Source organism: Salvelinus fontinalis, chromosome 24 (genome assembly GCF_029448725.1).
Source record: "Salvelinus fontinalis isolate EN_2023a chromosome 24, ASM2944872v1, whole genome shotgun sequence".
Classification (NCBI taxonomy): domain Eukaryota; kingdom Metazoa; phylum Chordata; class Actinopteri; order Salmoniformes; family Salmonidae; genus Salvelinus; species Salvelinus fontinalis.
Window position 1 is genome coordinate 9491986 of NC_074688.1, and position 20799 is coordinate 9512784.

Consider the following 20799-nt stretch of genomic DNA (forward strand, 5'->3'; position numbering starts at 1 on the left):
TCTGCATCGGTCAGCTCTGCATCGGTCAGCACAATGCACCAAAAAAAAAAAAAAAATGCATTATGAAAATCCGCGAAATAGCGAATCCGCGATAAGTGAACCGCGAAGTGGCGAGGGATCACTGTATTGCGATTTTCGGATATTTATTTGTGCTGCGTTCTAGTGAGTTGGGCAGGTCTGGGCCACATGGCTAATGTTTACTGCTAATTCCAAAGTTGAAGGCGACAATCTACAACCGAGCAACGATTCTTTTGGACAAAGGACAACTTGCCCAAGATTCTGATGGGAGCTCATCAAAAAGTAAGAACTATTTATGATGTTAATTCGTTGTTCTGTTGAAAAATGTAAAACTCATATTCCGCCATTAATTTCGGTGCGGTCTCGCTTTAACGCACGCTGTATGTCGTAGTAACGTTAATTTTAAAAATCTAACACAGCGGTTGCATTAAGAACTAATGTATCTTTCATTTGCTGTCCAACCTGTATTTTTTTGTCAAGTTTATGATTAGTTAATGATTAGATTAGGTGCCTCTCCCAAGATTTCTCCTGACATATTGTTGGCAGCTTGGCTACTATTCTCATTGTATAACCACGATTTGTGCCGCTAAATATGCACATTTTCGAACAAACTCTATATGTATTGTGTAATATGATGTTATAGGACTGTCATCTGAAGAAGTTTGAGAAGGTTAGTGAAAAAATGTATATCTTTTGCTGGTTTATTCGTTATCGCTATTGATGGCTTGAATCAATGCTGTTGTGTGGTTGGCTATTGTAGTAAGCTAATATAATGCTATATTGTGTTTTTGCTGTAAAACACTTAAAAAATCTGAAATATTGGCTGGATTCACAAGATCTTTGTCTTTCATTTGCTGTACGCTGTGTATTTTTCATAAATGTTTTATGATGAGTATTTAGGTAATTCACGTTGGTCTCTGTAGTTATTCTAGTTGCTTTGGTGAGAGTTGTGATGGTGGCTGCAATGGTAAACTATGATTTATACCTGAAATATGCACATTTTTCTAACAAAACATATGCTATACAATAAATATGTTATCAGACTGTCATCTGATGAAGTTGTTTCTTGGTTAGTGGCTATTTATATCTTTATTTGGTCGAAATTGGGATAGCTACCTATGCAGGAAAAAAATGGTGTGAAAAAAAAGTTGTGTCTTTTGCTATCGTGGTTAGCTAATAGATTTACATATTGTGTCTTCCCTGTAAAACATTTTAAAAATCAGAAATGATGGCTTGATTCACAAGATGTGTATCTTTCATCTGGTGTCTTGGACTTGTGATTTAATGATATTTAGATGCTAGTATTTACTTGTGACGCTATGCTAGGCTATGCTAGTCAGCTTTTTTACTGATGGGGGTGCTCCCGGATCCGGGATTGTGTGCAAGTAGAAGTTAACTCCTCCTCCACATTTACTGGATTGGTTGAACAGTGCAGAAGAGAACCTCTGCCAACATTTCGTTTTTCTTCTTGTCAAGACCAGTATGTAGGGGATCTAGTCTCAGACCAGTATGTAGGGGATCTAGTCTCAGACCAGTATGTAGGGGATCTAGTCTCAGACCAGTATGTAGGGGATCTAGTCTCAGACCAGTATGTAGGGGATCTAGTCTCAGACCAGTATGTAGGGGGATCTAGTCTCAGACTAGTATGTAGGGGATCTAGTCTCAGACCAGTATGTAGGGGATCTAGTCTCAGACCAGTATGTAGGGGATCTAGTCTCAGACCAGTATGTAGGGGATCTAGTCTCAGACCAGTATGTAGGGGATCTAGTCTCAGACCAGTATGTAGGGGATCTAGTCTCAGACCAGTATGTAGGGGATCTAGTCTCAGACCAGTATGTAGGGGATCTAGTCTCAGACCAGTATGTAGGGGATCTAGTCTCAGACCAGTATGTAGAGAATCTAGTCTCAGACCAGTATGTAGGGGATCTAGTCTCAGACCAGTATGTAGGGGATCTAGTCTCAGACCAGTATGTAGGGGATCTAGTCTCAGACCAGTATGTAGGGGATCTAGTCTCAGACCAGTATGTAGGGGATCTAGTCTCAGACCAGTATGTAGAGAATCTAGTCTCAGACCAGTATGTAGGGGATCTAGTCTCAGACCAGTATGTAGGGGATCTAGTCTCAGACCCGTATGTAGGGGATCTAGTCTCAGACCAGTATGTAGGGGATCTAGTCTCAGACCAGTATGTAGGGGGATCTAGTCTCAGACTAGTATGTAGGGGATCTAGTCTCAGACCAGTATGTAGGGGATCTAGTCTCAGACCAGTATGTAGGGGATCTAGTCTCAGACCAGTATGTAGGGGATCTAGTCTCAGACCAGTATGTAGGGGATCTAGTCTCAGACCAGTATGTAGGGGATCTAGTCTCAGACCAGTATGTAGGGGATCTAGTCTCAGACCAGTATGTAGGGGATCTAGTCTCAGACCAGTATGTAGGGGATCTAGTCTCAGACCCGTATGTAGGGGATCTAGTCTCAGCCGTTTATTTTACGCCTGCTACATTAGGTTACTCCACCCCTGATGTTTAGCCCTGACCTTTAACCTCTAGTCCCCAGGCTGACCTTGTGATGTAAGGCACACAGCAGCTCAGCGAACCAGTAGAAGGACTGCAGCTCCCTGCACACCCACACAAAGTACAGCCTCCTGAGACGGAAATGCCTCCAGCCATCCCTGAGACAGTACACACACACACACACACACACACACACACACACACACACACACACACACACACACACACACACACACACACACACACACACACACACACACACACGCACACACACACACACACACAAAGTACAGTGTGAGAAATTCGGGCATTAAGAACATGTCAAAGTATTCCCACCAATGGTAAACCAACAACCAACCATGTCTTGTTAGACAGCCACTCACAGCAGGGCGTGCAGAACGCAGGCGAATGGCGTGACTCCGATCCCACCCGCCACACACAGACTGACCTCATAGTTAAACACCTCCTGTGACGAACTGCCAAACGGACCGTCCACGTACAGCCTACACACACAGTGGGAGGGTTACTATAGTGAGACAGTGACAAATTACACACTACTTCAGACAATTATGACAAGTGGCTTTTGTATGTTCACCTACTTCCTTGTGGTGGTCTATACTCTATGTTCATCTACTTCCTTGTGGTGGTCTATACTCTATGTTCATCTACTTCCTTGTGGAGGTCTATACTCTATGTTCATCTACATCCTTGTGGTGGTCTATACTATATGTTCATCTACATCCTTGTGGCGGTCTATACTCTATACATCCTTGTGGTGGTCTATACTCTATGTTCATCTACTTCCTTGTGGTGGTCTATACTCTATGTTCATATACATCCTTGTGGAGGTCTATACTCTATGTTCATCTACATCCTTGTGGTGGTCTATACTCTATGTTCATATACATCCTTGTGGAGGTCTATACTCTATGTTCATCTACTTCCTTGTGGTGGTCTATACTCTATACATCCTTGTGGTGGTCTATACTCTATGTTCATCTACTTCCTTGTGGTGGTCTATACTCTATGTTCATCTACTTCCTTGTGGTGGTCTATACTCTATACATCCTTGTGGTGGTCTATACTCTATGTTCATCTACTTCCTTGTGGTGGTCTATACTCTATACATCCTTGTGGTGGTCTATACTCTATGTTCATCTACTTCCTTGTGGAGGTCTATACTCTATGTTCATCTACTTCCTTGTGGTGGTCTATACTCTATGTTCATCTACTTCCTTGGGGAGGTCTATACTCTATGTTCATCTACTTCCTTGTGGTGGTCTATACTCTATGTTCATCTACTTCCTTGTGGTGGTCTATACTCTATGTTCATCTACTTCCTTGTGGTGGTCTATACTCTATGTTCATCTACTTCCTTGTGGTGGTCTATACTCTATGTTCATCTACTTCCTTGTGGTGGTCTATACTCTATGTTCATCTACATCCTTGTGGTGGTCTATACTCTATGTTCATCTACTTCCTTGTGGAGGTCTATACTCTATGTTCATCTACTTCCTTGTGGTGGTCTATACTCTATGTTCATCTACATCCTTGTGGTGGTCTATACTCTATGTTCATCTACATCCTTGTGGTGGTCTATACTCTATGTTCATCTACTTCCTTGTGGTGGTCTATACTCTATACATCCTGGTGGTGGTCTATACTCTATACATCCTTGTGGTGGTCTATACTCTATGTTCATCTACATCATTGTGGTGGTCTATACTCTATACATCCTTGTGGTGGTCTATACTCTATGTTCATCTACATCCTTGTGGTGGTCTATACTCTATGTTCATCTACTTCCTTGTGGTGGTCTATACTCTATGTTCATCTACTTCCTTGTGGAGGTCTATACTCTATACATCCTTGTGGTGGTCTATACTCTATACATCCTTGTGGTGGTCTATACTCTATGTTCATCTACATCCTTGTGGTGGTCTATACTCTATGTTCATCTACTTCCTTGTGGAGGTCTATACTCTATGTTCATCTACTTCCTTGTGGTGGTCTATACTCTATGTTCATCTACATCCTTGTGGTGGTCTATACCCGCAGGACCTCATTTACAGTGAATGAATCATAAACTAGGACACACACACACACACACACACACATACTGTATACACACACACACATACTGTATACACACACACACTCGGGATCCAAATGACTTCCTATAAGGTCAGGCAAACATAAACAAACAGGCTTCATCCTGCATGTCAGTCCCACAGCCAGACAGAAGGAGAGATCAGCATGATAACTCCTTAAACAAATAAACCCCCTAACCCTACAGCAGAGAGATAGATAGAGAGAGAGAAATAGAGATGGGAAGTGAGAGAGAGGAAGGAGATGTGAGGAAGAGTGAGAAGAAAGAAAGAAAAACAAGAAGAGAATGAGAAAGGGAAAACAGTCCAGAGAGCACACACACACACCTATGACGATGACAGTCTGGACCAGGTTGTTTGGTCAGGTGGAGTGCAGGTCCCAACTAAGCACAGCCCACAGACCAAAACATCTATGAGCCTCACACACACAGACACATACACACATTGACAGACACACACAAACATACATCAGGAAGGGTGTGAGAGCAGGGGTCAGAGGGACATAAACGTTGCCCCTCTGTGTGATTCTGAGCCTTCATGGGAAATCATGTCAGCTGCATTACTGAGGTAAGACAAGAGATATAGTGGTGTGTGTGTGTGTGTGTGTGTGTGTGTGTGTGTGTGTGTGTGTGTGTGTGTGTGTGTGTGTGTGTGTGTGTGTGTGTGTGTGTGTGTGTGTGTGTGTGTGTGTGTGTGTGTGTGTGTGTGTGTGTGTGTGTGTGTGTGTGTGTGTGTGTGTGTGTGACTGTGTGTTCCTAGATAGAGTCCCTCTATCCCCATCCCCCTCTAGCTCTCTGAATTCTGACCTCTCTCTCTCAAAGCTGACGCCTCCTGAGTTCACAATGACTTACCAAGGTCTACTAGAGCACTACTTCTACCACATACATGCCTACACTCTTAGAAAATGGTTCCATAAGGGTTCTTCAGCTGTCCCCATAGGATAACCCTTTTTGGTTCCAGGTAGAATTCTTTTGGGTTCCATGTAGGACCCTCTGTGGACAGGGTTCTACATAGAACCGAAAAGGATTCTACCTGGAACCAAAAAAAGTTTCCTTAACGGGTTCTCCTATTGGGACAGCTGAAGAACCCTTTTAGGTTCTAGATGGCACGTTTGATTTCTAAGAATGTAGGCACTCACGCCCACACACTCACAGGGTCAAACCTACTTTGGGTATCTCCTCTGTTGCACCATGGGTAGGATCTCTGACTCGGATCCCGGATCAAGAAGCAATAGCTCTGTAAAACGTTCTGAAAAAGAGAGGAATGAGACAAAAGATGGAGGTGGAGGAGGAGAGTGAAGAAAAAGGATAACAGACGGGACAAGGCATGAGACGAGAGGGGGAGAACAGAGTGAAAAGAGGCGAAACAACACATGGTAAGACCATGAATCAGATGAGTTTGGGCTTGTGGTAGGACTGGCTGTACTGTGGCTTGTATGGGGTTGCGGTAGGACTGGCTGTAGAGCCATGTTAGAGCCATGTTAGAGCCACTGCTAGAGCCATGTTAACTCTTAGAACCCTGTACTAATACTGCTAGAGCCATGTTAGCTCTTAGAACCCTGTACTAATACTGCTAGAGCCATGTTAACTCTTAGAACCCTGTACTAATACTGCTAGAGCCATGTTAACTCTTAGAACCCTGTACTAATACTGCTAGAGCCATGTTAGCTCTTAGAACCCTGCACTAATACTGCTAGAGCCGTGTTAGCTCTTAGAACCCTGCACTAATACTGCTAGAGCCATGTTAGCTCTTAGAACCCTGTACTAATACTGCTAGAGCCATGTTAGCTCTTAGAACCCTGCACTAATACTGCTAGAGCCATGTTAGCTCTTAGAACCCTGCACTAATACTGCTAGAGCCATGTTAACTCTTAGAACCCTGTACTAATACTGCTAGAGCCATGTTAGCTCTTAGAACCCTGCACTAATACTGCTAGAGCCATGTTAACTCTTAGAACCCTGTACTAATACTGCTAGAGCCATGTTAGCTCTTAGAACCCTGCACTAATACTGCTAGAGCCATGTTAGCTCTTAGAACCCTGCACTAATACTGCTAGAGCCATGTTAGCTCTTAGAACCCTGCACTAATACTGCTAGAGCCATGTTAGCTCTTAGAACCCTGTACTAATACTGCTAGAGCCATGTTAACTCTTAGAACCCTGTACTAATACTGCTAGAGCCATGTTAGCTCTTAGAACCCTGCACTAATACTGCTAGAGCCGTGTTAGCTCTTAGAACCCTGCACTAATACTGCTAGAGCCATGTTAGCTCTTAGAACCCTGCACTAATACTGCTAGAGCCATGTTAGCTCTTAGAACCCTGTACTAATACTGCTAGAGCCATGTTAGCTCTTAGAACCCTGTACTAATACTGCTAGAGACATGTTAGCTCTTAGAACCCTGCACTAATACTGCTAGAGCCATGTTAGCTCTTAGAACCCTGTACTAATACTGCTAGAGCCATGTTAGCTCTTAGAACCCTGTACTAATACTGCTAGAGCCATGTTAGCTCTTAGAACCCTGCACTAATACTGCTAGAGCCATGTTAGCTCTTAGAACCCTGCACTAATACTGCTAGAGCCATGTTAGCTCTTAGAACCCTGTACTAATACTGCTAGAGCCATGTTAACTCTTAGAACCCTGCACTAATACTGCTAGAGCCATGTTAGCTCTTAGAACCCTGTACTAATACTGCTAGAGCCATGTTAGCTCTTAGAACCCTGTACTAATACTGCTAGAGCCATGTTAGCTCTTAGAACCCTGCACTAATACTGCTAGAGCCATGTTAGCTCTTAGAACCCTGCACTAATACTGCTAGAGCCATGTTAGCTCTTAGAACCCTGTACTAATACTGCTAGAGCCATGTTAGCTCTTAGAACCCTGCACTAATACTGCTAGAGCCATGTTAGCTCTTAGAACCCTGTACTAATACTGCTTGTAAATCATGGCTCTCCGTGTTAGCCATCAGCTTACAGAAGCCTCCGGAAATGGATTCTCCCAAGCAAAGATGAGAAGGGGGTTAAAACAAATCCCCCCCCCAATTCTGTAATTTCTGAGACGGTACAGGCTGTCCCTGGAGCTTAGGGAGGATGTGCAGGAGATCCACTGTGTTGTGTGTGTGTGTGTGTGTGTGTGTGTGTGTGTGTGTGTGTGTGTGTGTGTGTGTGTGTGTGTGTGTGTGTGTGTGTGTGTGTGTGTGTGTGTGTGTGTGTGTGTGTGTGTGTGTGTGTGTGTGTGTGTGTGTGTGTGTTCACTCACCAGTCCAGTCTCCCACCACTCTGAGATGTATTCCTAATGTTTCTTTCTTCTCCGTGGGACACTGCAAGGAGGAGCACAGACAATGAGTCATTCACATACACACACACACACACACACACACACACACACACACACACACACACACACACACACACACACACACACACACACACTGAGCGTGCCTCGGCCTGGTGTTTTTGGGGGGATTGTAGCAGGGTACAGAATCACTGACAAAGAGCAGACAGACCCCTGAGGGCAGTAACACTGTCTGCCAACAGGAACGCAATGTGCATGTACAGTGTGTGTGTGTGTGTGTGTGTGTGTGTGTGTGTGTGTGTGTGTGTGTGTGTGTGTGTGTGTGTGTGTGTGTGTGTGTGTGTGTGTGTGTGTGTGTGTATATGATGTGTGTACGTGCGCGCGCTCGTCTGTGGGTGTGTAAATGTTAAAAAGGAGTGGATCAGGTTCCTGAAGTAAAGTCTCTTATTCCAGAACAATCAAATGACTTCTGCCAAATTGATAAAGAACTGTAGCTGATGTATGAGGGATTTAAAGTGTCAACTGTCAATCTACCAGCTTAACCCTAACCCTAACCCCCCTGCCTCCACATCAATGAGAGAACTGGAGCCGAGGGGCCTCAGAGAGAGAGAACTTCACGTGTACCAGGGGGTAAATAGTTAGGTTGTAGCACGTGCCTTTAGATGTGAGTATTATGTCATGTTTGAGGTATGAAGAGAAAGCATGGTGAATTGATATCTTGCACTGTGTGTGAGGAAGCCTCTAGCTGTTCAGTAGACCTCGATCTGCACATTTGTTGTTTGATTTGTGAGAAAAACCAACTGGACCAACTTACCGCAGTCAGAGTGAAGGGATGGTTTTCAAATGATGACACACTGGGACAGTTTAGTACAATGTACTGAGAAAGGACGAGGAGAGGGAGAAAAGACAGAGGGAGAAAATAGACAGAGAAAAAAATCAAATCTTAAACTCTACAGCTGTTCTACCCTTGACTACTGCCAGATTCCAGACCATTCCCTCGCCCCACCAGATTCCAAACCATTCCCTCGCCCCAACAGATTCCAAACCATTCCCTCGCCCCACCAGATTCCAGACCATTCCCTCGCCCCACCAGATTCCAGACAAATCCATCGCCCCAACAGATTCCAGACCATTCCCTCGCCCCACCAGATTCCAGACCATTCCCTCGCCCCACCAGATTCCAGACCATTCCCTCGCCCCACCAGATTCCAGACAAATCCATCGCCCCAACAGATTCCAGACCATTCCCTCGCCCCACCAGATTCCAGACCATTCCCTAGCCCCACTAGATTACAGACAAATCCATCGCCCCAACAGATTCAAGACCATTCCCTCACCCCACCAGATTCCAGACCATTCCCTCGCCCCACCAGATTCCAGACCATTCCCTCGCCCCAACAGATTCCAGACCATTCCCTCGCCCCACCAGATTCCAGACCATTCCCTCGCCCCACCAGATTCCAAACCATTCCCTCGCCCCACCAGATTCCAAACCATTCCCTCGCCCCACCAGATTCCAGACCATTCCCTCGCCCCACATGATTCCAGACCATTCCCTCACCCCACCAGATTCCAGACCATTCCCTCTCCCCACCAGATTCCAGACCATTCCCTCGCCCTACCAGATTCCAAACCATTCCCTCGCCCCACCAGATTCCAGACCATTCCCTCGCCCCACCAGATTCCAAACCATTCCCTCGCCCCACCAGATTCCAGACCATTCCCTCGCCCCACCAGATTCCAGACCATTCCCTCGCCCCACTAGACTCAAAACCATTCCCTCGCCCCACCAGATTCCAGACCATTCCCTCGCCCCAACAGATTCCAAACCATTCCCTCGCCCCACCAGATTCCGGACCATTCCCTCGCCCCACCAGATTCCAGACCATTCCCTCGCCCCAACAGATTCCAAACCATTCCCTCGCCCCACCAGATTCCAGACCATTCCCTCGCCCCACCAGATTCCAGACCATTCCCTCACCCTACCAGATTCCAAACCATTCCCTCACCTCACCAGATTCCAGACCATTCCCTCGCCCCACCAGATTCCAGACCATTCCCTCGCCCCACCAGATTCCAAACCATTCCCTCGCCCCACCAGATTCCAGACCATTCCCTCGCCCCATCAGATTCCAGACCATTCCCTCGCCCCACTAGATTCAAAACCATTCCCTCGCCCCACCAGATTCCAGACCATTCCCTCGCCCCAACAGATTCCAAACCATTCCCTCGCCCCACCAGATTCCGGACCATTCCCTCGCCCCACCAGATTCCAGACCATTCCCTCGCCCCAACAGATTCCAAACCATTCCCTCGCCCCACCAGATTCCAGACCATTCCCTCGCACCACCAGATTCCAGACCATTCCCTCACCCTACCAGATTCCAAACCATTCCCTCACCCCACCAGATTCCAGACCATTCCCTCGCCCCACCAGATTCCAGACCATTCCCTCACCCTACCAGATTCTAAACCATTCCCTCACCCTACCAGATTCCAAACCATTCCCTCGCCCCACCAGATTCCAGACCATTCCCTCGCCCCACCAGATTCCAGACCATTCCCTCGCCCCACCAGATTCCAGACCATTCCCTCGCCCCACTAGATTCCAGACCATTCCCTCGCCCCACCAGATTCCAGACCATTCCCTCACCCCACCAGATTCCAGACCATTCCCTCGCCCCACCAGATTCCAGACCATTCCCTCGCCCCACCAGATTCCAAACCATTCCCTCACCCCACCAGATTCCAGACCATTCCCTCGCCCCACCAGATTCCAGACCATTCCCTCGCCCCACCAGATTCCAGACCATTCCCTCGCCCCAACAGATTCCAAACCATTCCCTCGCCCCACCAGATTCCAGACCATTCCCTCGCCCCACCAGATTCCAGACCATTCCCTCGCCCCAACAGATTCCAAACCATTCCCTCGCCCCAACAGATTCCAGACCATTCCCTCGCCCCAACAGATTCCAAACCATTCCCTCGCCCCACCAGATTCCAGACCATTCCCTCGCCCCACCAGATTCCAGACAATTCCCTCGCCCCACCAGATTCCAGACCATTCCCTCGCCCCACCAGATTCCAGACCATTCCCTCGCCCCACCAGATTCCAGACCATTCCCTCGCCCCACCAGATTCCAGACCATTCCCTCGCCCCACCAGATTCCAGACCATTCCCTCGCCCCACCAGATTCCAGACCATTCCCTCGCCCCACCAGATTCCAGACCATTCCCTCGCCCCACCAGATTCCAGACCATTCCCTCGCCCCACCAGATTCCAGACCATTCCCTCGCCCCACCAGATTCCAAACCATTCCCTCGCCCCACCAGATTCCAGACCATTCCCTCGCCCCACCAGATTCCAGACCATTCCCTCGCCCCACCAGATTCCAGACCATTCCCTCGCCCCACCAGATTCCAGACCATTCCCTCGCCCCACCAGATTCCAGACCATTCCCTCGCCCCACCAGATTCCAGACCATTCCCTCGCCCCACCAGATTCCAAACCATTCCCTCGCCCCACCAGATTCCAGACCATTTCCTCGCCCCACCAGATTCCAAACCATTCCCTCGTCCCACCAGATTCCAGACCATTCCCTCGCCCCACCAGATTCCAGACCATTCCCTCGCCCCACCAGATTCCAGACCATTCCCTCGCCCCACCAGATTCCAGACCATTCCCTCGCCCCACCAGATTCCAGACCATTCCCTCGCCCCACCAGATTCCAGACCATTCCCTCGCCCCACCAGATTCCAGACAAATCCATCGCCCCAACAGATTCCAGACCATTCCCTCGCCCCACCAGATTCCAGACCATTCCCTCGCCCCACCAGATTCCAGACCATTCCCTCGCCCCACCAGATTCCAGACAAATCCATCGCCCCAACAGATTCCAGACCATTCCCTCGCCCCACCAGATTCCAGACCATTCCCTAGCCCCACTAGATTACAGACAAATCCATCGCCCCAACAGATTCAAGACCATTCCCTCACCCCACCAGATTCCAGACCATTCCCTCGCCTCACCAGATTCCAGACCATTCCCTCGCCCCACCAGATTCCAGACCATTCCCTCGCCCCACCAGATTCCAGACCATTCCCTCGCCCCACCAGATTCCAGACCATTCCCTCGCCCCATCAGATTCCAAACCATTCCCTCGCCCCACCAGATTCCAGACCATTCCCTCGCCCCACCAGATTCCAAACCATTCCCTCACCCCACCAGATTTTTATTTAAAAGTTGCATTCTATATTTGCACAACACATCTTTTGTTAGTGACTCACTACTAACATTTTGACAGAAATCTATCTCCATACTTGAGGCTTTGTACAGATCTCAGGTAAGTAATATGGCAGAAACAACTACCTTTCTGCTACTTTGGTTGAGGTTTTAGTAATATGACAGAGTAAGTGTTACCTTACTGCTAACTTACAGTGAGGGAAAAAAGTATTTGATCCCCTGCTGATTTTGTACGTTTGCCCACTGACAAAGAAATGATCAGTCTATCATTTGAATGGTAGGTTTATTTGAACAGTGAGAGACAGAATAACAACAAAAAAATTCAGAAAAATGCATGTCAAAAATGTTATAAATTGATTTGCATTTTAAAGAGGGAAATTAGTATTTGGTGAGAAGGTGACAACAGTTGGTGAGATTATTCGCAAATGGAAGAAACACAAAATAACTGTCAATCTCCCTCGGCCTGGGGCTCCATGCAACATCTCACCTCGTGGAGTTGCAATGATCATGAGAACGGTGAGGAATCAGCCCAGAACTACACGGGAGGATCTTGTCAATGATCTCAAGGCAGCTGGGACCATAGTCACCAAGAAAACAATTGGTAACACACTACGCCGTGAAGGACTGAAATCCTGCAGCGCCCGCAAGGTCCCCCTGCTCAAGAAAGCACATATACATGCCCGTCTGAAGTTTGCCAATGAACATCTGAATGATTCAGAGGACAACTGGGTGAAAGTGTTGTGGTCAGATGAGACCAAAATGGAGCTCTTTGGCATCAACTCAACTCGCCATGTTTGGAGGAGGAGGAATGCTGCCTATGACCCCAAGAACACCATCCCCACCGTCAAACATGGAGGTGGAAACATTATGCTTTGGGGGTGTTTTTCTGCTAAGGGGACAGGACAACTTCACCGCATCAAAGGGACGATGGACGGGGCCAAGTACCGCCAAATCGTGGGTGAGAACCTCTTTCCCTCAGCCAGGGCATTGAAAATGGGTCGTGGATGGGTATTCCAGCATGACAATGACCCAAAACACATGGCCAAGGCAACAAAGGAGTGGCTCAAGAAGAAGCACATTAAGGTCCTGGAGTGGCCTAGCCAGTCTCCAGACCTTAATCCCATAGAACATCTGTGGAGGGAGCTGAAGGTTCGAGTTGCCAAACGTCAGCCTCGAAACCTTAATGACTTGGAGAAGATCTGCAAAGAGGAGTGGGACAAAATCCCTCCTGAGATGTGTGCAAACCTGGTGAACAACTACAAGAAACGTCTGACCTCTGTGATTGCCAACAAGGGTTTTGCCACCAAGTACTGAGTCATGTTTTGCAGAGGGGTCAAATACTTATTTCCCTCATTAAAATGCAAATCAATTTATAACATTTTTGACATGCATTTTTCTGGATTATTTTGTTGTTATTCTGTCTCTCACTGTTCAAATAAACCTACCATTAAAATTATAGACTGATCATTTCTTTGTCAGTGGGCAAGCGTACAGAATCAGCAGGGGATCAAATACTTTTTTCCCTCACTGTAGTCCAGAGCCATGCCACAGTGTGGTTACTATAGTAACTATATCTGTCACTCACCTGCCCCGGATGGGCATTAAAGTCCTTCTTCAGCATGCGCAGCTCGATGACGTCACAGGGATGCCTGACGACAGCAACTATGGTGACGGGGGAGTTGCTCCGAATGTAACGATATAGCCTCTCAGCACAGTAGAGACACAGAGGACCAGACACCCACAGCCAGGTCTACACGCACACACACGCACATACACACGCACATACACATACACACACGCACATGCGCACACACACGCACACACGCGCACACACGCACACACACACACACTAATTACTCCCAGCCAGAGAGAGGCAAGTCCAGAGATTTGATTTTATGAGACAACATTGGCGCTTAACAAGCATGTGCACACAGAGGCCTTCACCCCTCCCCTCACCCGCATCCTCCCCTACACCCCTATCACACCTCCCATCCTTCCCTACACCCCTATCACACCTCCCATCCTCCCCTACACCCCATCACACCTCCCATCCTCCCCTACACCCCATCACACCTCCCATCCTCCCCTACACCCCATCACTCCACCACACCTCCCATCCTTCCCTACACCCCTATCACACCTCCCATCCTCCCCTACACCCCATCACACCTCCCATCCTCCCCTACACCCCATCACTCCACCACACCTCCCATCCTCCCCTACACCCCATCACACCTCCCATCCTCCCCTACACCCCATCACTCCACCACACCTCCCATCCTCCCCTACACCCCTATCACACCTCCCATCCTCCCCTACACCCCATCACTCCACCTCACCTCCATCCTCCCCTACACTCCTATCACTCCACCTCACCCCCATCCTCCCCCCCTCACTCCACCTCACCCCCATCCTCCCCTACACTCCTATCACTCCACCTCACCCCCATCCTCCCCCCCTCACTCCACCTCACCTCCATCCTCCCCTACACCCCATCACTCCACCACACCTCCCATCCTCCCCTACACCCCTATCACACCTCCCATCCTCCCCTACACCCCATCACTCCACCTCACCTCCATCCTCCCCTACACTCCGATCACTCCACCTCACCCCCATCCTCCCCCCCTCACTCCACCTCACCCCCATCCTCCCCTACACCCCCCCCCCCCCCCGACCCCCCCACATTACACACACCTCGGGTGAGTTGGGTTGGAACCGAGCCTCCTCTCTGCAGCTCCATACATCTCCTTCAGCCTGTCCTGGCTCCTCCTCTGTCTTGTCCGGGTTAGTCTGATTGGCTCTGAGGCAGCCAGGGGGGTGGGCCTCAAAGTTGGTCTGGTACTTCAGAGCACCACTAAAGGATGACAAAGAGTGAGAAAAGATGATGATGATGATAAAGAAGAAGAACACAACATTCTGGCTCTGAAGATTCTAAAAGTCCACAGGTGCATGTGTGTGGGTGTGTGTTAACCTGGGGCAGTAGAGTTGAGTAACAAAGTGAATGGGTCAGTGTGTTACTACGACTGTAATGGAACCCTGGTGGCTGAGAGGACCTGATGGGGACAGCTCAACGTCAGCTCTGTCTGGACTGATGCCCTAGTATGACAGTAATGCCATTAAAATGCATTCTATACCTCTCTGTATCCAACACTATGAAAACATACTGATAGTACTACTCTGTCATGACTAACCCCTTAATCAAGGCGTCCTCGTGCTTCCCAGCCAAAACAGTTCGGAAAAGCTTGGCACACCTGTATTTGGGGAGTTTCTCCCATTCTTCTCTGCAGATCCTCTCAAGCTCTGTCAGGTGGGATGGGGAGCGTCGCTGCACAGCTATTTTCAGGTTTATCCAGAGATGTTGGATCGGGTTCAAGTCCGGCTGGGTTGTCTTGGCTGTGTGCTTCGGGTCGTTATCCTGTTGGAAGGTGAACCTTCACCCCAGTATGAGATGCTGAGCACTCTGGAGCATCAAGGATCTCGCTGTACTTTGCTCCGTTCATCTTTCGCTCGATCCTGACTAGTCTCCCAGTCCCTGCGGCTGAAAGAGAGTCTCTGCTTCACTGTAGGGACCGTGGCAGGTTTCCTTCAGACGTGATGCTTGGCATTCAGGCCAAAGAGTTCAATCTTGGTTCCATCAGACCAAAGAATCTGGTTTCTCATTGTCTGAGTCCTTTAGGTGCCTTTTGGCAAACTCCAATTGGGCTTTCATGTCCCTTTTACTGAGGAGTGGCTTCCGTCTGGCCACTCTACCATAAAGGCCTGATTGGCAGAGTGCTGCAGAGATGGTTGTCCTTCTGGAAGGTTCTCCCATCTCCACAACGGAACTCTGGACCTCTATCAGAGTGACCATGGGCACCTCCCTGACCAAGGTCCTTCTCCCCCTTATTGCTCAGTTTGTCCGGGAGGCCAGCTCTAGGAAGAGTCTTGGGGGTTCCAAACTTCTTCCATTTAAGAATGATGGAGGCCACTGTGTTCTTGGGGAACTTTAATGATGAATAATTTTTTGGGTATCCTTCCCCAGATCTGTGCCTCAACACAATCCTGTCTCTGAGCTCTACGGACAATTCCTTCAACCTCATGGCTTGTTTTTTGCTCTGACATCCACTGTCAACTGTGGGACCTTATATAGGACAGGTGTGTGCCTTTCCAAATCATGTCCAACCAATTTAATTTACCACAGGAGGACTCCATTCAAGTTGTAGAAACATTTAAAGGATGATCACAATGGAAACAGGAGCTCAATTTCGAGTCTAAATTTCGAATCTCATAGCAAAGGGTCTGAATACCTATGTAAATAAGGTATATCTGTTTTTTATTTTTAATACATTTGCAAAAATATTGGGGAAAGTGTGTTTTGTTCTTTGTCATTATGGGGTATTGTGATGTCATTATGGAGTATTGTGATGTCATTATGGGGTATTGTGTGTAGTTTGATGAGATGTTTTATCCATTTCATCCATTTTAGAATAAGGCTGTAACGTAACAAAATGTGGAAAAAGTCAAGGAGTCTGAATACTTTCCGAATGCATTGTAGATCTTAGTGTATACTGGCTACGGTGTCTCAAGATGGACAAAAATAACTATTGAAGCATTTTCGTTATATTTCAAGCGAAGGACTTTTAAAGGAGTATGCGAGCACACTTGTTTGGTTTGGCTAGCCGAGTTTGGCTAGGCGCCAGCCGAACTGAAGCATGCTGACACCTTTAATCAGACACACACACACACACACACACACACACACACACACACACACACACACAGCCACATAGTCCCCATACCAAAGGCGATAAGTTAACTTACCCGACGACATGCACAATCAGTATGATGTAGAACACTATGAAGAGGTTGTGGGTGTACCAGAATATCTCATAGTTGGACACCCTGAAACACAGAGGACATTCCACAAACATAATGATACCATGAATCATCAGATTACTGTAAAGTCTCATTAACATCACCACATATTTTCATCCATCAGATTACCACAAGGTCCACAACGGCATATTTTCACATTTTCTGCAGAAAAACTATTTTAGGGAGTGCCGTGGAATGACAGTAAGATACGAGTGTTGGAGAAAAGCAGACAAAAAGAGAGAAATTATCCAGGAGAAGAGCGAGAGAGAGAGAGAGGTCAGAGCATAACTGAAGACATGAAGAGCCACACCTTTTAATTTACAGGGTCTCTTAAACCAGTGTAGGGCAAGACAGTGTGTGTGTGTGTGTGTGTGTGTGTGTGTGTGTGTGTGTGTGTGTGTGTGTGTGTGTGTGTGTGTGTGTGTGTGTGTGTGTGTGTGTGTGTGTGTGTGTGTGTGTGTGTGTGTGTGATTACAGACAACTTCCCCCAATAAACACAACTTACACCAAACAACAGTTGAAACGCAGTCACCCTCCAAGAACGCTCTGAACACCCACACCCATGACCCATGACACCCGTGACACCCATGACCACACCCTTTGAACATCAGTGTCTCCCTACAATACTGGGACTCACACCCACACCCTCTATACACACACACACACACGCATACGCTGACCTAAGGCCTAAGTGGAACTGCCTCTGATCCTGCATTAAATTACAACAGGCAAGGCAGAAGACACCACAATCAGGACCCAGTCTAAATCAAAGCACAGGACCTCTCCTTGCCGCCCCCTGTGACCTCAGTTATGACATAGGTTTGGCCACGCTGGTAGTTGGTCCCTTTATCCTGGCCATCTAAGACTGACAGACACACATTTAAGAAATTTAGCAGGCGCTCTTGTCCAGGGTAACTTAAGAGTTTTACCTGATGCAGTAGGAAGAGGCAGTGAACATCAGGAAGAGGATGAGGACCAATAGGATACCAGTGATCCCCGGGACTAAACCACATCCACCAATCAGAGAACAGAGAGACAAGAGTTATAACATTATTAACCAATCAGAGAACAAAGTGACATATTCATAACAAAGAGACAAATTCATAACTGTCACACCCTGGCCTTAGTATTCTTTGTTTTCATTATTATTTTTAGGTAGGTCAGGGTGTGACATGGGGAATGTTTGTGTTTTGTCGTTTTGGGTGGTTATATGGTAAAGGGTGTGTTGGGTGTAGTGTATGAGTTTGTGTTGAGTGAATGTTTCTAGGTATGTCTATGGTTGAGTGAATGTGTCTAGGTATGTCTATGGTTGCCTGAGTGGTTCTCAATCAGAGACAGATGTCTTTCATTTGTCTCTGATTGGGAGCCATATTTAAGGCAGCCATGGGCATCATGCATTTGTGGGTAATTGTCTTTGTGTAGTGTTTGTGTCAGCACTATCTGTCTTATTAGCTTCACGGTCGTCAGTTTTGTTATTTGTCAAGTGTTGTGTTTATTGTGTATAGGTGTGCGACGGGTCATTGTACCCATATTTGTTTTATGTTTTCCTATGAGTGTTATGGAGCAGATTACTGGGACTATAATTAAAAAACTCCATTCTACACTCTATTTGACTCTCCTGCGCCTGACTTCCCTGCCACTTATACACGCAACTGTGACAGAATCTCTGACCGTTATATATGAAGTCAGCAGGAGAGGACACGACGCCCATGGAGGTGGAAAAGCGCGTTATGGAACAAGCGAAGGAGATTGACTGTTTGAGCGCCGTTATGGATCGCATTGTCCAGAATATGGATCGCTGGGAGAGACAGGGAGTTTCTCCAGCGCCTCCACTGCCACAACTGGGATTTACCTTTAACGCGTTTTCCCCACCTGAACCTAACAAAATCCGTTTACCCCTACCCACGGGTTACAACGGAGATACTGCCGGCTGCCAGGGTTTCCTCCTTAAACTGAACTTATATCTGACCACGATCTCCCCAGTACCATCCGACCGGGAGAAGAGTTCCGCCCTCGTCTCATGCCTCACCGGGAAAGCACGGGAGTGGGCCAGCGCTGTGTGTAGAGAGGAGAATGCGGCGTTGGACCATTTTGAGGAGTTCACCCTTTATTTCAGGAGAGTATTCGACCATCCTCCCGAAGGAAAAACGACAAAACACAAACATTCCCCATGTCACACCCTGACCTACCTAAAAATAATAATGAAAACAAAGAATACTAAGGCCAGGGTGTGACAATAACATTACTAAACATTCAGTGAACAAAGTGACAGTCATAACATAATTAACCAATCAGAGAACAAAGAGACAGATTCAAAACATGAATAACCAATCACAGAACAGAGAGAGTCATAAAATGATTAACCAATCAGAGAACAGAGACAAAACTGTGATGACATCATTATTTGTTGTGTTAGATAGTTGAGCAAGGGAATAGGGCAGGTTTTCAGACTGGACTAGACTACCAGGAAGAGGTTAGGGTAAGTTTTCAGACTGGACTAGACTACCATGAAGAGGATAGGGAAGGTTTTCAGACTGGACTAGACTACCATGAAGGGGATAGGGAAAGTTTTCAGACTGGACTAGACTACCATGAAGAGGATAGGGAAAGTTTTCAGACAGGACTAGACTACCATGAAGGGAATAGGGAAGGTTTTCAGACTGGACTAGACTACCATGAAGGGAATAGGGAAGGTTTTCAGACTGGACTAGACTACCAGGAAGGGAATAGGGAAGGGTTTCAGACTGGACTAGACTACCAGGAAGGGAATAGGGAAGGTTTTCAGACTGGACTAGACTACCATGAAGGGGATAGGGAAAGTTTTCAGACTGGACTAGACTACCAGGAAGGGAATAGGGAAGGTTTTCAGACTAGACTACCCGGAAGTGAGCTAGACAATGTGTGATTATTTTGGGCTGTTTTGAAGGTAACATTTTATTTGGATCTGTAGACTTTGAGCATCTGTAGAGCATCTGTAGACTTTAGGATTTATTTCAGATTTGATTTCTTTCATCACATTCCCAGTGTGTCAGAAGTTTACATACACTCAATTAGTGTTTGGTAGCATTGCCTTTAAATTGTTTAACTTGGGTCAAACGTTTCGGATAGCCTTCCACAAGCTTCCCACAATAAGTTGGGTGAATTGTGGCCCATTCCTCCTGACAGAGCGGGTGTAACTGAGTCAGGTTTGTAGGCCTCCTTGCTAGCACACGCTTTTTCAGTTCTGCCCACAAATGTTCTACAGGATTGAGGTCAGGGCTTTGTGATGGCCACTCCAATACCTTGACTTTGTTGTCCTTAGCCATTTTGCCACAACTGTGGAAGTATGCTTGGGGGTCATTGTCCATTTGGAAGACCCATTTGCGACCAAGCTTTAACTTCCTGACTGATGTCTTGAGATTCTGCTTCAATATATCCACATCATTTTCTTGCCTCATGATGCCATCTATTTTGTGAAGTGCACCAGTCCCTCCTGCAGCAAAGCACCCCCACAACATGATGCTGCCACCCCCGTGCTTCACGGTTGGGATGGTGTTCTTCGGCTTGCAAGCCTCACCCTTTTTCCTCCAAACATACGATGGTAATTATGACCAAATAGTTCTATTTTTGTTTCATCAGACCAGAGGACGTTTCTACAAAAAGCATGTTCTTTGTAATAATAATGACAAAAAAAACGAAAGCGAACAGTTCTGTCAGGCAGAAACACTAAACAGAAAACAAGATCCCACAAAACCCAAAAGGAAAATGACAACTTATATATGATCCCCAA

General features: G+C 47.1%; 1 protein-coding gene across 2 annotated transcripts in view; it reads right to left on the reverse strand.

Annotated features, from left to right (window-relative positions):
* The window catches only part of LOC129821883 (NADPH oxidase 4), a 50067-nt gene that overhangs the window by 11758 nt on the left and 17510 nt on the right, over window positions 1-20799 (reverse strand). For both annotated transcript variants that reach the window (XM_055879605.1, XM_055879604.1), the window contains 9 exons: window positions 17960-18032; window positions 16977-17057; window positions 14871-15030; window positions 13759-13923; window positions 8744-8806; window positions 7894-7954; window positions 5804-5885; window positions 2913-3032; window positions 2579-2687 (listed from right to left, as the gene is read on the reverse strand). In XM_055879605.1, the coding sequence (XP_055735580.1) occupies window positions 2579-2687; window positions 2913-3032; window positions 5804-5885; window positions 7894-7954; window positions 8744-8806; window positions 13759-13923; window positions 14871-15030; window positions 16977-17057; window positions 17960-18032 (914 nt within the window). The remainder of the gene's footprint in view (window positions 1-2578; window positions 2688-2912; window positions 3033-5803; window positions 5886-7893; window positions 7955-8743; window positions 8807-13758; window positions 13924-14870; window positions 15031-16976; window positions 17058-17959; window positions 18033-20799) is intronic.